Below are 16,585 nucleotides of genomic sequence, written 5' to 3'. Positions count from 1 at the left end.
TGGCATTCAAAAGACAAACAGATGACATATATAGTACTTGGGCAAAGGTATGAGGGAGGAAAAAAAACACATTTCCATTAGATGCAAGAAAATGAACTGTTACACTCTGCTTTTGAGGATTAGAAAGCTTGAGGAGCCTTTTCTTTTGCTCAACTCTTGTCTTGGCAGAGCCTGAAGAAGCCACTGGAGTCAATAGTACCCACTGGGTTTTGCAGAGATAAGTAATTTGTATGCTCTGCTGTAAAGGGTCAGCCAAGAACTCTTGCTTCTACTGTTATGAAAATTGTTTGTTTCCTGTGGCCTCTCAGGAGGCAAAGTGTCAGTCAAAGCAGCACAAGTAATTTCAAAGAAAATCCTAACCAGGTCTAGTGTGAGTTGTTCATACAACTAACTTCTAAACAATCTAGCAACAGAATGGAGATTTATCACACAATGGCTCCTTAGCTCTTGAGCTAGGTGGTGATACCTAGTGTTAGTCACATGCAGAGCACACCCAGAGCACATCAGAAAATGGAATTAAGTGCATTGATCTCCTCTGGTTATGACTTAGTTGGTTGTCACACTATGTGTCCAGCAAGTCAGACCCTTAGTGACTGTGAATAATGGCTAATCAGACTTTTTTAAAAAGATGTGAATGCATCCATTGTTGAACTGGATATTTCTTGGTCTGTGCTGCAGTTACTAGACTTTTTTCCAGTTTTATATTTACTATGACAGCATTTTAGGACTAAATTGGAAGGTTAACAGTCAATGAATAGTCACGTTTTAGTACTTTTATTATACTTTCTCGTAATTATTAGGAATGTGATGTTTTAAAGAAGCCTTTTAGATGAGAGGTAGTAGCACCAAAAGTCCGGCCAGTTCAATAAAATATATACGCCACTTTCTGAAAGAGGCCAAAATGACCCAAAGTGATGGGTAGAATGCAACATAGTACTTTAGTACTTAGTGGGCTATGTGTCTGTTGGATGGAGTCTGCTCATACAATAAAACTTCCCCTCCCTTCTCCTGCTTGCACACAGTGGGGAGGAAAGTGGGGGGGGGCACACAGTTGGAGGAGTAGGGTGAAAATCCTGTTGCACAAGTGGACCTCATTCCATGCATGCAACACTGCCCGATATATTTATTAATCTTTGTGGATCAAAAAGATTAATTGAGAGAGGTGTTCTGCAACATACCAAACTTGACCAATTTTTCTTCCAGCTCCATAGGAGCTGGAACTCTTCCTGTACTCTTGCTAAAGTTCACCAAACAGCTATAATTTTCTTAAGCATCGTTGCATATTATTATAGGTGAATTCATGGTGTCAAAATACAAGAGCTGAGCCAAAGTTTAATGAGTTTTGAATTTTGTGTTGAAATTAGCATGTTTTGTGTTGAAATTAGCAACATTTTGTCAAACAGCTGAGTGGCCTACGCCGACATTGGGTAATGCGCCTCTCCTTTAAAGCAGGGCACAGTTTAGGAACACTCCCAAGCCTTGGGATCAGTAATGCTGTGCAAATGCGAGATTTCATAAATTTTGTATAACTGTTTGAATAAAGTTTTTGAGAAACATTTCCCCAACTCAACCGAGCTACAGCTTAGTCAGGGTCATTTTATATACTCTTCATAAGCAGTCCACCCTGGCCCATGTGCTTGTCAACAGGCACAGGGTTAGGTTGGGCACATGTGACGGGGCAAGGATTACTAAGAACAGAAAATGCCTTAGCTTTAGCTTTATTTTATTTGTTTTCGAAGTAGGGGTGGTCAAATTTCTAATCCATGCCACTTTAACCTGATCTGTTCACTCCTATGAGTTATTTCCAGTCCCTTTCCATAGGAATCTGCTGATTTTCCAAGAATTTGCAGAAATATTTATATGTTAACTATTTCCCTCCCTAAAAATAGGCATTTCTCCAGAGGTGGTAAACACATGACATCAATAAGTTATGCTGCCCTCTTGTGCCTGAATACAGGAATCACAGGTCTTTGTCCATTACTGGCTCCTCTCTTCCTCTTGACCAGGTCGTTTCTCATTTTGACCCAGAGCAGTTTCCACCAGAACCAGCTGCACTCTGCTTTGGGGATCCATGATGAAAGAAAGATGGGATAGGAATAAATTAAAGGCCATAGCTGACTGTGGAGCAGGAGAAACACAAGCGAGTGTGAAGTCCTCAGGTCTTGCGTGTGTACAAGGGGTGCCGAGGGTTCCTTCCCCTCTCGCTGACTGCGGGAGACCTGTGAATGAATTTGAATCTTCCTTGGGGACTGCTCAGGTTCCTCGTTCTCAAGTCTGATGAATGAGCTATTACAGGGACTACACTGTTCCAAAAGCCAGCCTTTGGGAGCTGCTGCTTACTTCCTTGTATTGGAATTCTGAGGTGGTAGTCAAAAGCCTGAGGCTGATAATAATGATGACTTGCACTAATACCAAACGAGAAAAGGATGTTTTAGATCAGCTTCTCTCTACTACTACATTTAAAGTCATTTTAAAAGTTGTTTAAAACAATTAAAGTATTTTCTTTTTTTTACAGAGGAGCCCTAAATCCTACAGATTATTTGCAACTGAAGTCAATCCAGGGAATTTGAAATTGTTTCCAAAAGTATTGCTTTTTAAAAATTACGGGTGCCATTAAAAGAGCAGAGGTATACCTAGGACATCAGTTTGTTGACAGCTTTTACACGAGCTTAACAGTATGGGGCAATCTTTCAACTTGTAACCATCTGTTACTCTGTGAAGTTCTGTGTGATGTTTTGGTCAGGCTATATAAACAATTAACATTTTCTACAGTATAAGATAAAATGCAGACCCCCATGCCTACAGATGCATATGATTAAATGTACTGCTTGAAATGGGTGCAAGTATATTGTATATTAAATATTGCATAGCGGGGTTGCAAATAGAAGGAATGTCTGGTGCTAAATGTGAGAAGGTACAGCTTTCCATATAGAATTGCATCCTTTTTTTGGAGTGTTTATTGCATCACCAATGAAACCTAAGAACTGGGTGTGAGTTCTACATCCCTGTGGAAAGAGACCGGGGGGGGGGGTGTATACAGGGTTTTATTTTCAAATTTGTTACAGTTTATTTCAAAGCCCTCGTTGAACAAGGGTTCACAATCTTTTCACCATGCGGAATATCTCCACTGGATGAGACCACACAGATTCAACGACATCTTGACCATAAATATGTGTCTCATGCATGGCCAGGTTCAGTTTTTCTCTGACTATGCTTTAGCCACCTTCCATGCTGCCCCACTGCCCTCAGTTTCCCTCAGTAAACCAAGAAGATGCTTGAACTCTTCTGGCAAGGAGGAGGAGACAACCTGGGAGTTACTAAGTCAGTTGCCTGTGTGCCTAGTACAATGCCAAACCGGATAGAGTCAGTCAAACACTTCCCTGAAAAATTATGGAAACCATTTGGGTCCAGTAGATTTTGGGAGGAGGCTATCCTAAATGCAGAAGCAGCTGAGGGACTGGGACGCTACGCTAGCTTTTCAATCATGTGCCTCTCCTACTTACCAGGAGAGATGAAGCAGTGCAGAGGTCAGCCTATCGAAAGGCACTGGTGGAGTCAATCCAGTGCTTCTGCTGTGCCGTACCACTGCACCAACCTCAACCCAGCCCTTTCCCCTCCCAGTAAACAACAGCAACTCACCTGCCAGGAAGCAAGTAAAGCAAGTCAGCCACTTCTGTCTAACTGGCCCGTCATTCTTCTTTTAGTTTTATTCATATGACTTAAAATACATCCTTAACATAGCTGCATTGGTTTTCTACAAACAGCTTTGGATGTACAACGACACTTCCTTTCCCTCTCTTCCAACTACCTCATGCCCCAGAATATATTTAGGAGGAAGTGGAAAGGAGAGGGAGAGGAAGTGCCACTGTGTAGCCAAAATTGCTAGCACCAGCAGAGCTGTTTAGTTGGATACCACCCTATATGCTTTAGCCTAGAGGCCTCAGCTCCAGTGCCGGTAAGATTTGTCCTCCAAATTCTGGAGCATGACATTGATGTCACAGCAGCACTTCTCAGGGTTCTAATCCAGAACCATTTGAATTCAGAGGATAATTCTCTCTTTTTAACCCTTCCCCATTCTTCTTCCCATGAGCAAAATGGGCAAGAATCCCTGTTGATGCATGGCAGCCCTGAAACTGTAAAACTCATGACCTAGAATGTGTGAAGAATGCATGCCGGGAAACATGTAATTGAAACAAGCAATTGGTGATACTGAAGGCATGGCAGTCAGTGCAAGCAAGACTGGATGGAAGTCAAATTGGCTAGGAGGAACATGGATTCTTCCTGTAATGTTTGCACTTGTCCGTTGGAAACTTTCAGCATCTCCCTACTAAATTAGAAGTAGAATATTTAAGGAAGAGGTCAGCAACTCGTAGATTCCAGCAGGGAAGTATTTTATCAGCTGTTCTCTTTGGCAAGTACTGATCTGTGTTTTTACATTGCATGCAATTTTGTAAATTTGTTGTTGTTTTCTGTCTTCATCTGATGCTTCTAATGAAAGCACTTGCTGCTGACATTGTTTCTTAGGGGATCAGTTCAAGACAGGCACATGGTTGGAAGTTAATTGAGTTTGAATGAAAATACTAAAGGATTGGTGTGTGGGTGTGTTGGCAGAGAGGTGGGGCGCTTGTAATTGACTCTACTGGTTAATGCTCAGTTTTATTGACAAAATACCAGACATAGTGGCTACCCTCCCACCCCCGGAGTTGGGACTATGCAATGTAGTTGTTTTATCTAGCTAGTAATGTGTGTGTAGGGATGGACAAATCTGTCCCTTTGGATTTCTCACTTTTCCAGCCTCAAGTTCAGTTCACTCCATTTCCACATCACTTTGCAATGCTTAGTTAAAAGTTCTCACAAAAACCCATATGTATTTTCATGCACATTGCACATTTCTGTATGCAGTTTTTTTCAGGAAGTTTTCACCAATATAATGCACTTTTGCACATTGCTTTCATTAATATACTTTTTGTGTGTGCACACCTTCCCTTAAAATACACCCTTTTGTATACTTTTGTGCATTGCAAAAACAAGAGTTTGAAGGATAGCTGCGTTTCGAGTCATATAATGGTTTGGGAAGGGCAAGTTAAGTACGCTCACATTAAAATGCAAGCCATCTTCTCCCTCATCCCTATAATGTATGATATACAGTTGTAGAGCCCTATTTTGGATTGTTCATTTGAGTCGTAGCTCATGGTATACCTGATGAGTACATCTATGTGGACTGAATCAGCATGTCTTCTTTAGGAGTAATGTAGGCAAAGTTAAGCATTTCAGTGGCCTAGTGATTTCAACAGAAGGGTCAAATATTTTCTCAGCTCTCCTACTGAAATCTCTAAATCATCTCTCACACTGATTTCAGTGACATAAATTAGTGTGTAGCTTTTCACTGGCATATGCCTTTATTTAGATATCAACAGCAACTTTGATCGGTTTGGAAGTATGTAAGACAAATGGCACAGATTTTACAGTTCTTGCAATTCAGCCCTCAAATAATTGTGACAGTTTCAGTAGTGACAGTAGCATTCTGCCATTTAGTAGCATGAAGCTTTCGTTTACAAAATCATAATTGTGTCTTATGCACAGGCACTCAAATGCAGCTCATACTTGCGTTTAAATATGTGCACACACAATTATGAATGTGTATTTTGAACGGTCCATTAATTGGAATGGATCTTAACAGTAAGAGGGGCCTTAGAGATCCAAGAAAGGCCTTTTAAACGATGCAGTTACCTCTACATTGAATTATATTTGTGTACAGGAAGATGGAACTTCACAATTCAAGTGTGATACCATATCTTTTGGGGAAACCATCCCTTTCCTCTAGCACTGCAGTGTTTTAACAAATTGCATAGTGCTAGTGATATTTAGCAGACAAGCTGTCCTTTCGTTCCTCCTATAGTCCCATGTTTATGCAGCAGATTGAATTAATTGGAAATATTTCTCCTGTTACTTCCTCTATTTTTATTAGCTCGGTGATTTTTTTTAAATTAATGAAGCAGCTAAACTCACGTTAATATATCACATCAATTATATAATGATGGCTTGTTCTATTTTGTTCTTGTTTTTTTCCAGCTTCCTCAGGCTCAAAAGGTAAACTATTTTCAATCAATACTTATTCAAAAGAAATCACCAACTCTTCATGTTTCCACAGTGTCATGAATATGGTACAATGGTGATCAGTGAAATGCTTTACAATGTCACAGCTGTAATGAACTGGAGAGCATAACATTGCTTAAATCAAAGCCAGGCATTGTAAGCAGTCAAGTCACCCACTGAGAGTTACAATTCAGACACAATGTGAGAGCTATTTGAACAAAATGGACATGGAGTGGACTGCTGAGTTGCACAATAAAGGATCCATTTTGTTATCACTTTGAAAATAATAGGCAACCATCAAATGGACATGGCAGTTACGAAGAAGCCATCCCTAGGCCGTTACATTCCCCACCGGAGGAACAATGGGATTCATGGCATGGCTATATCCTTTCACTGGTCCCTATTGTATTGTCTTATCAAAAGCCTCTCAGTACATCTAGCATATGGTTTGTCCAAGGAGGTTTCCATGCAACATGCTCTTGTTGTTGTACAGCTTCTGCTTTGATATGGTATGATCCAGAGCTACCCCATTGCATTTCATGATATCACAAACAACAATTGTGGCCAGCACAACATATCACTTGATGCCTGTTGCATCATTCTTGTATAATTCACAAATATAATTGAAACACATGTGTATATATATATACACACACTGCTACAGTTTTTAGAATGTCATTGTGTTATTAGGGGTGCAGCATTTAGCCTCCCAGAATTCCTGTATGATTACAACAAAATAGCCTCGTCCCTCACGTCTGTTTTACCGTAATTATTGCTAGATCAGCAGACTTGAATGGAAAAGTCCAAGTGCCCCTCTGTTTGTCTGCTTAGCTGGACTTTTCCTGCCATTATTAAGCAAGAAAGCCTCCCTCCCCGCCGCCGTTTTTCATTTTGTTTCATGAAGCTGCACAACTTGCTTTATCGACGCAGAGAGAATAAAGTAGCATGGTATGGATAAAAAAAGCCAGAGTGGCAGAAAACCTTTGGCACGGCAGAGGCGATCTTTAAGCTTTTCCTTGTCCCAGCTGCTTCTCTCCTCCAAGAGAAAAATACACATGCACCCACTATATTTTCTTCTGCAGGCAAGGGAAAAAAGCAGGGGCAAGCAATTTTAATTTTAAGGGGGGGGGTGGAAGCTAATAGGGACAGGTTTAAGATCCTTTCCTCAGAGCTGTTACTTTGATCATTTGGAGTAATAAAGTTAAAACACAAAAACAAAAATCTTTCTTCTGCCTCACATGTAGCTTGGCTCCAGGTCAGAGCCAATGGCTGTAGTTTAGATGGTCCAATGATAAACACAGGGTCACACATACATGGAAGCCTCCATGTTGTTTTCTTTGAGGAGAACTATGCATGCAAGATAATGGTCACTGAGTACTCAAACTGTCACTGAGGTGTAAACCACTTTAACTGTTTTATGGACCACCCAAGGAGCTTTAGCTTTGGGGCCGTATCGAAATGTAGTTAGTAAATAAAGAAATAATACATTGAGGACCAAGAATTTTTAAATGCCAAATCTATTCCAACCCAATTATCAGTGCAAAAATGCGGTATACGGTAACTACTCTAGTTTCCAGAGCAAGCACAATCATTATGAAGATGCTTGCAGCTGCAATTCTAAATTCTCATACTAATGAACGCAGTGGGACTTACTTCTGCCTCAACTTTGTAGGATTGTGCTGACCACAATCTTTTTAAACTCCTGAAACCCACTTGTAAAAGTTAGTAGCCTTTTTAGACTTAGCAAAAATGTGGCTTCATTATTCTTCTGCATTATTTAGTAAAAACCATTTTTGGTTAAACGCTTCCACCAAAATGCTCGAGCCCCTTTTTAGTTGTTCATTCAGTTCAGACTAACTACCCACAGGAAAGGGGGCGGGGAGAGAATACTTGAGTTGGAACATCTGTATGGCTTTTGGGGGGGTGGAGCCTGTCACTTTGGGGCTGCCCTCTTATTCAGCATGGAATGAACAGCTGAAAAGGGCTTTTGTGTACAGTGTACAGTGATTTGTTAGGACTATTACTAGAGTTAAGGCAAAGGCAACCAAGGTAAAAGCACTGTGTCAGTTATGGGCATATGATCGCCAGTTTAAAGTAGTGGCGGATATGATTCCTATTAAGAGTATGCCAATATCATGCCACCAGTTCCCAGCTCTGGAGTATATGCTGTTGTTCATTGTTACAGATCTACAAGACTTCCATATATCCTTGAGCACAGAGTCACAAACTCTAGGTTCTAAAGGCAGAATTGTTGCTTTCTTAGCATCTCAAACGCCAAGGAATAAAATCATTTCCTTCAGGTATCACTGTAGTTCATTCTTTGAACCGCTTTTTAATGCCAGGAACAGCCCTGTTAAGTATGAACTCATCGTTAAGCATATGCACAGTCCCATTTCCAAAACATTGGGTAACCGCAATTCGCTCCACCGGACGTTGTTAGGAAAATGACCTGCAAGCCACTAGGTGCAATTTCCAGGCAGCCTTGGGCCCTGCGCTGGGAAATAAACAGGGAAATAAAAGAGGGATATGAAAAGTGAAAAGAATGAAGCAATAATAGGTGTTGGAGATATCTTGCTGCAATTTATCCGTGTTTCTCTATAGTTGACTTGGAACAGCCTTCAGAAGCCAGTCTCCCTTGTGATATTACAAAACTGTTAAGTGATTCCATATTGTAATAGTTATTCTTTTCTCATCAGTCAGGTTTATTGTCTCAGTTCTACTTCAGTCTCTTGAACAGCATCATAATTGTCTTTCAGTTATTGTTGCAAATCTCATAGTTAGTTTTCATCCCACAGGTTTGGTTTAAAATGTAATATCACTGCTGCTTATTCCTAGGCTTAGCTCCAGCCTCTTCTATGGTTAGCAGATGTTGGATGCAGTCGTGGTATTTTTAGTGCTCCTAGCTTAATTTGCATACGTTTTTTTCAAGGCACTAGTAACTTCTACCTTCACTCATTAGTAGAAATCCCTTATTGCTCATTAAAAGAGGTTGCTTGCATATGCAGTAGCCCCATTCCTTGCAACTTGTCTGTAAATGGTCATTGGTGGTATATGAGCAGTTGCAGTGCTAAGGACATGCAGCGTAAATTGGATGCACAGTGTATGTGTGTCTATCTAATGGCTTATTTGGCTCACGAAGTCATAAGGCATTCCTCAAACAGAAATATTTACAGAGCTACATCTTCTTCTTCAGATCTGTATCAAGCAACAGGGAGTTGTTTGATAGCTAACATGAACTTGGTATGAAATTCTGAGTGGAAATGGAGTTTTGTTGAGTGTACTAATTAGTCCCCCCCCCCATTCTGAATAACACGGAGATGTTTAACATTGAAACTTTCCCCCCAAACTAACTGAAGCATGATGAGAAGTTTTCAAATCCATTTGGCATTTGTTTGTTTGAGGAAGACCAGTGCAGGACTGATGCTTTTCTTTGTGAATGACTTGAATCAATGCTAGTGTACGCTTTGCCATATGGTGTCTGAACTTGTATTGTGTTTTTGTTGGAATCTGTGTATCATCTACAAATGTTTTCTGTATAAACATTTTAAATGGTCATGTCTCTATAAACATGCTCACTTTAATCTTCAGATGATTCTAGAATAACAATGTTGCCATCCAAGTTTACTTTTTGAAATTTCTATCTGCTTGAAATCTCATATCAACTTTTAGGGATTGTGTGTGGTTATTCTTTGTGGATATAAACAACCTTTTTGGCGACAAGTGGCAGATTCTCTCTTACGCTACTATTAACTGTAGAATTTGAAGTATTTATTGCAAAAAAATAAATACTGAAAATGGTTTTAAGTAAGCTAACTACTATAAATTCCTACCAGATACGAAGCAGTGTGCATGTTATTTAAAATATGGGTGCAACGGACATCGGTAGGAATTGAGGACAAATTGACATTTACCAGTATACGTTTTTCGGCTGCCAGCAATAAATGTAAGAAAATTAGCAATGTTGCATTCAGTGTTAGTACTAACTAAGAGTAAACTCAATGAAATTAATGAACATAAGTAACTAATGCCCATTAATTTCAGTGGGTCTTCTCTGAATAGAACAGTGGATGCAACTCAAAAGTTCCTTCAGCAGCAATGTCATCTTATATAGGACTTCTCAGAAGTAAGCCCCATGGAGTTAATGGGACTTCTAGGCAAATGTATATAAGGTTAAAACCTAAATGACCACATTTCACTCACATTCCTATAATTTATTGGTAAAGGGAACATTTGTCATGCCCCGGCGACTCAATTATTTCTGTCATTCAACAGAACATCTGAAGAATAACCAAGTGCCTTCAGTACAATCCATTTCCATGATTTATCAGTAAATGTCAACATTTATCAAACATATTTTCACTAGATATTTCTGTTGGTATTTGTTACCAAACTTTCTGTGGCCTTTCTTATAATAATGGCTGGAAGCATTCTAGAGTCATCTAAAGGTTAAAGAGAAAAACAGCAGAACTACAGCAACAGGTGGAAGTGTTACTTTTAAAAATTATGACTACCATAAAAAGAGAAGAGACGTAGCTAGGACAGCAATTTGCTCACAAATTTTACACAAGCTTAACAGTATGGGGCAATCTTTCAACTTGTAACCATCTGTTATTTTGTGAAGTTCTTCTGTGTGATGTTTTGGTCAGGCTATATAAACAGTTAACATTTGGTACAGCGTGAGATGCAAGACAGACCTCATATCTACAAATGCATATGATTAACTGTACTGCTTGAAATGAACACAAGGACATAGAGTTAAATTTTGCATAGGGGGTTTGTAAATAGAGTGAATGTCCGGTGTGCTGTTTCACACAGCTTTCTATGTGGAATGGCACCGATCCTGTGAAGGGGCTGCTGTGGCACTTCTGAAACATAAGAATTGAATATGAGTTCTAGATCACTATGTAAGAAGAGACATGCTGTAATAAGATCTGGACTTGTCCGAATAATTTGGTTTTTGGATAAGCCTTCCAGGCTTATGATGCCATAAACAAAACCCCAAATAATTAATTCAGAGAAGCAATTAGTTTACTCTGGGCTTTGAATCTGTGTATTTAGCCCTCCTGGTTTCTAACTTATTCTGTTCCTCAAGCATAAGCTACTCCTATGTAATAGCCCACTGGGGCATTGTTTTACTTGCTTTGTTGAAACAGCAGGCTTTGAGCTGTGTTACCTTATTCCTGTTGTGAGGTATTTAGTACTGAGCCTGTATGAAACAGGAGGGACTATATATTAGCCATAGTAATGAAAGAGAGTCAGCCTTGGAAAAAATAATTTTGCTTCATTGAAAACATGGTTCCCCCCTGCCCGAAATGTTTTTAGACTATAATCTTGCTCCCTCAAAGTTTCCAGCAGCTTCTTTGCTCTTTGAGTCTTAACTTATTTGGGCAAGGCTTGCTGTCCTTTTATCTTGACACTATTCTGTTTCCAAAAAGCTAGACACATCATTTATCATTCGCTGCTTCATTTACTTTTTCCTACTTCAAGGTGCTGAATTACAAGGAAAAGTGGAAAATTTGCAACCCTGATATTGCCGTGGAAGTGCATCAGCAATTTTTTAAAGGATTTTTTATTAAAGTTATCTAAAAAGTTAAATTGAACCAAATGAAGTACAAAGGAACAATATAATGGGACAGTAGCTATTTATGGGTTGTTGTTTTTCTGGAGTGCTGCTGCTTATTTTCTTTGCGGTGCATTTAAACTCTTTTTAAAGCTAATGCTTGTGTGCCTGGAGGAGCATCATGATCAACATCAGCATAGGTGGATCCCAACACATGTAGACTCTAATCACTGATCTGTGTATCACAAAATTGAATCATACTGGATCACATTTTTCATGCCTATGAAGACTGGCTTCTACACATGTAGGCCCCTATGAAGAAGTTGTATGATCATCACAGGATCAGGCTGTAACTAAAAGTAAATCTGTTTTATTTATTTTCAGGGGCGGAAAGAGCAGTTTTTTATTTTCCAGTTCTTCTTATATTACATGCACAGCATCCTGAAGCCCCCCCCCCCCGGTGCCTGGAATCTTGTGAGCCTATAGAATTTGACTATTCTACTATGTTAAATGCTGAACTGGTCCTTTGAATAGTTTTTTAAAAAAAAAAACTGGTGTTATAAAAACCTCAAAAGGAGAGTCATAATATAAAACCCAAAGTTCTATTTCTCAACAAAAAAAACCCCACACTTCCTCCCCCTCCCTCCCAAAATCATTATCTCTTAAGAAGTTTCCTTCCATTTAAATTTTGTGCATATCATTTACAATTAGGAAATGTAGATGTCTCATGAAATGTAAAAAAAATACCCCTTTGCAATAGCACTTAAAAAGAAATGACAATGTGTTTACCTTTAAAAATCAAAGCAAATGGGGGTTGGAGAATCTGGACTTCGTTACTGGGTTTAATCTAATTATTCTTGCATTTCAAAGGACAAACACACATCCTTCTATTTGGAGTAGGAATGCTGAAGATCTTAAAAATAAATTCTATTACACACACACACACACACACACACACACAGGAGGAGTTGGTATTAACATTGACAGAAACAAACGGTGGGTTGGGGGGGTTTTGTATTAGAATTTAAGGCACTAACCTAGCGATAAACACTTGTTATAAAAGGTCTAACTTTTGGGCCAATTCACACAACATGATTTGCAGGCACAAATCTTGTAAATGATCTCCGGTCTTGGAAATCTTAAAGTCTCCACCAAAATACCTCATACAGTGGCCATATTCCTGAGAGCTGCAGTGACTTGTTGGGCGGGGGTTGGGGAGCTCCCTTCCGACACAATATACATCACATACCGGTACTGCCTGAGCACAGTGCATGGAAGTATTTGGGCCAGCCAAAGCAGGAGGCTGTCGCCCTATGTGGACAACATGTCTTCCAAGCGTAATGTGAAATGTTTATAGGGTTGGTCGTGTTAGAAGGGGAGCATTCAAAACCATTCTTTACAAATAAAACCAAGAACACAATCCTTTCAGAATAAGGTTTGGAGATTGTCCCTCCATCTGCCTTTCGGCAATCCCTGCCTCTACTGTGAACTGTGCCCTCTGTCCAAGAAATAGAAACTAATAATAATAATAATAATAATAATAATAATAATAATAATAATAATAAAATTCTACCTTGTGTGGAATTTGTAATATCTAGGCAGAAGGTATTCAGATTTCCCTTGCCTTGGTGTTTCTTGTTCTCTCTCTCTCTCTCTCTTTCTGGCTGCTTGCTTGCTTCGAATCACTTATCAGGGGGAACTGCTTGTTTTCTCAATCCATCCAGGAAAAGGGTTTCCCCAGAAACTGCACTCCCACTTTTTGGAGTTTTGAGCACTGGTGCCTGCTTACTGTTGGGTGGATGATGAAGACCAAACTAGAATTAGTCGATTCCACCTGACACTGGTTCTCACTCTGCCTACTTTTGGGCTTCTGTTGTCTCAGCTGGGGGGAAACAGTCCGTTTGCACTCTCCACTAGCCTCCTGTGTCACCACTGCCTTCCTTTTCTGTGTTGCCATACATATCCATCTATGTACCAGGTGTGAGGCTCAGGAGGAAGACTTGATCCTACCTTCCCACAGTTCTCTTATGCATGCCTAGAATTCTGGACCCTCACTTTATAAAACTTTGCACTTGGTTTGCTCTTCTACTTTATTAAAATCCTGCCTAGAACTAGCTTATTAAACACCTTCAGCTATACAGTACAATAACTTCTAGGAAGAATAGAATTAATAGGCCAGGAATATATAGCAATGTCAAGGATGGCTAAATTTTATATTACATTAATCTTTGGGGGGAAATTCTCTTATTTGGTCACCAACTCATAGTTAACAAGTTCCATTAGGAAAAGTGACTCAGCTCTGTTCACCTATTTATGTAAAGAGAAACATTCAGAAAGCTTGATGCAATGTCTGGAAGACTTGCTCTGTTTTTTTTATTTCAATTGCTTCTGCTTTGTGGCTTCCCGCTTCTTACATAATATGTTAATGTTTTCCCTAACATAACAATTAGAGTTAAGCTGGAACGTTTCAGGAAGGCAACCATATTAACCTTATGGTATTTTAAAGACTAACAGATTTATGGTGCAATATATAACTTACTGTGGACTAGAGACCACTTTTTTTCAGATGCTTGAAGCATCTTCTGTTGACCAGGTATAAAGGATAGGAATGGAATGACTCTTGAGATCGGTAGCAAAGTGTTGTGGAAGATGGACATATTACCTCATGGAATTTCTGAAAGTTTTTTCTGCTTCCCTGGAAGCCATCATATCCATGGAGCAGCACATCTCAGTTCCTGTCCTCAAAGTTATCTTTGCCTGAGATAACTCAAGGGCATCTAAGGGTGCAGCCAACCTCTGGGGCTGGAGAACAGTGTGCAGTCCTGCAGCTCATGCTGGCTGAGGTGGAAGACATTGGAAGGAGGCAGGTATATCACTTCGCTAGCCTGAATACCGCCAGTGACACTTCTGCCCACTTACACATTGGGCTGGTGGAATGGAGAATTCTGTATATGCAGCACTCCCCAAGCAGAGGCTGGAACAGCTAGGGGGCTGGAACAGCCTGATGCAAGGGGGATTCTCTTTGCAGCATAAATAATCTACACCAGCCAGTGCCGGATTTATGTATAAGCTAAACAAGCTGTATCTTAGGGCCCCACTCTTTTGTGTGTGGGGGGGGGGATTAAAAGTATTTCACTATTAAAATACTTCTTCTTAATTGTATTTCAATTCAACAATTACTTTGATAAAATACATATTTTGTTACGTGCAAATGGCTTTAGATACCTATTAGGTCCATAAATTATCATATAGCACAGGGATCCCCAGACTTACCGCGCGGCGGGCCGGAGGGTAGGGGAGTGCACGCGCAGCGGGCCGGAGGGCGGGGGAGTGCACACCCGTGCGCATGCGCACATGCACACGGTCGGGAAAAAATCGCCGAAAATCGCTTGTGTGCATGCGAATGGGCCTCCCCCGACCTGGAAGTGCATCGGAAATGACCTCTTCTGGGTCGGGAGGGGCCCATACGCATGCGCACAAAGGATTTTCGGCGATTTTTTGCCGATTGTTAAGATCGTCGCCGCGTGCTGTAAGAGCGGGCGGCGGCAGCGGGCGGCGGGGGTCATCGTGGGCCGGATTGGAAGGCCAATTGGGCCGCATCCGGCCCGGGGGCCGTAGTTTGGTGACCCCTGATATAGCATATATGCAACACACACAAAAACAGCGACAGTTTGTTGTTGACAAAGGACAGCTGGACATATAAAGGGCCCCATTACCTTCAGTAGCTGAGGGCCTCATCAAACCTAAATCCGGCCCTGACACCAGCCTCCGCCAATCTGGTGCCCTCCAGATGTTGTTGGACTACAGTTCACATAACCTTCTCTGCAGTATTATCTGTCCTGGCTGCTACTTCCAATTTCTTGCTCTTCTTTGCTTTTTTGGTATGCTTGCCAGCTTCATTTCTATACGCTAATTTCAATCTGCCTTCCAACGTTATAGGCCATCCGGAAAGGCAATATAGTTCACTACATTTCTGTTTCCTATATTAACTAGGTTTCTTCTCCTTTCCCACTCTTTACGTTTCAGTTTCTTGAGTTTGTATTTTCCCTGATATTTTGCATCCCTGGCAAGAACAACCTTTAAACAGAAAGTAACCATTTTATAACTTAAAAAGCAAATGCATAATGTCTGAACAGTTTCATTCATGTTGGGCATTCCTTTCACAATGTGCTTTCCAGTTCAGAAAATAGTGATATTTGGCAGCTGTAAAAACATTCAATCTGATGCTTTAGCCATTTAACATTTTTGTCCTACTTCTCTGTTTATACAAATTATTAATAAATATGTTGTTTGAACCCATGGGACTCCTTCACTAACTACGTTAAGACTCCTGTCTTCAGAAGCTAGCTAATTTCCACTTGGTTTATCATCTTTTAAAAAGTATTTTATTTTAGATTTAAACTTACACGTGCTTATGATTACCTTATTTCGTGATAACAGAATTCCTATGGATTCCAGTGGAATATACCAATTAAAGCATTTGCTTGTTTAGGCATTTGTTGACTGTCCAGGAACAACATTGCTTGGGTGGTTCACCGCCTTCAAAGAGAAAACAACACCCTCCAGCTTCCATCATGTCTTGGCCATGTTTTTTTGCTAATTATATCAAAGAGCCATGTAATAAAATGGCTGTGAAACAATTTGAAAAATGAATAGTTGGATTCAGAATTAAGTGTGCATAACAGTGCTGGCAGAAGCAGACATACCTGCTTTCTCCTCTGCATTGCAGCCTCCTCAAAAATGGTCCACCAAGAGTTGGGGGGACCCTACTGAATGGTAGGCTGTAGCATGGGCAGATGGGTGACCCCCCCACACACACACACATCAGGCAACCTCAGAGAGTGGGAGCTCTGCTTGTGAAATACACTTTTGCCAAGTTTTCCAGGATCCTTCCTCCCCCCTCAGCCCTCCCCATGCCACATTGCACCC

General features: G+C 40.4%; 1 protein-coding gene across 4 annotated transcripts in view; it reads left to right on the top strand.

Annotated features, from left to right (window-relative positions):
• Positions 1-16,585, top strand: part of CACNA2D3 (calcium voltage-gated channel auxiliary subunit alpha2delta 3) — a 511,446-nt gene that overhangs the window by 350,518 nt on the left and 144,343 nt on the right. For 3 of the 4 annotated variants that reach the window (XM_060271435.1, XM_060271432.1, XM_060271436.1), the window contains exon 14: positions 6,073-6,090. The exons of the other annotated variant lie outside the window; for it this stretch is intronic. In XM_060271435.1, the coding sequence (XP_060127418.1) occupies positions 6,073-6,090 (18 nt within the window). The remainder of the gene's footprint in view (positions 1-6,072; positions 6,091-16,585) is intronic. 4 annotated transcript variants of the gene reach the window in all.

Source organism: Zootoca vivipara, chromosome 2 (genome assembly GCF_963506605.1).
Source record: "Zootoca vivipara chromosome 2, rZooViv1.1, whole genome shotgun sequence".
In the NCBI taxonomy this organism is placed as follows: domain Eukaryota; kingdom Metazoa; phylum Chordata; class Lepidosauria; order Squamata; family Lacertidae; genus Zootoca; species Zootoca vivipara.
The sequence above is the reverse complement of the archived record's forward strand: the minus strand, read 5'-3'. Positions and strand labels throughout refer to the sequence as shown.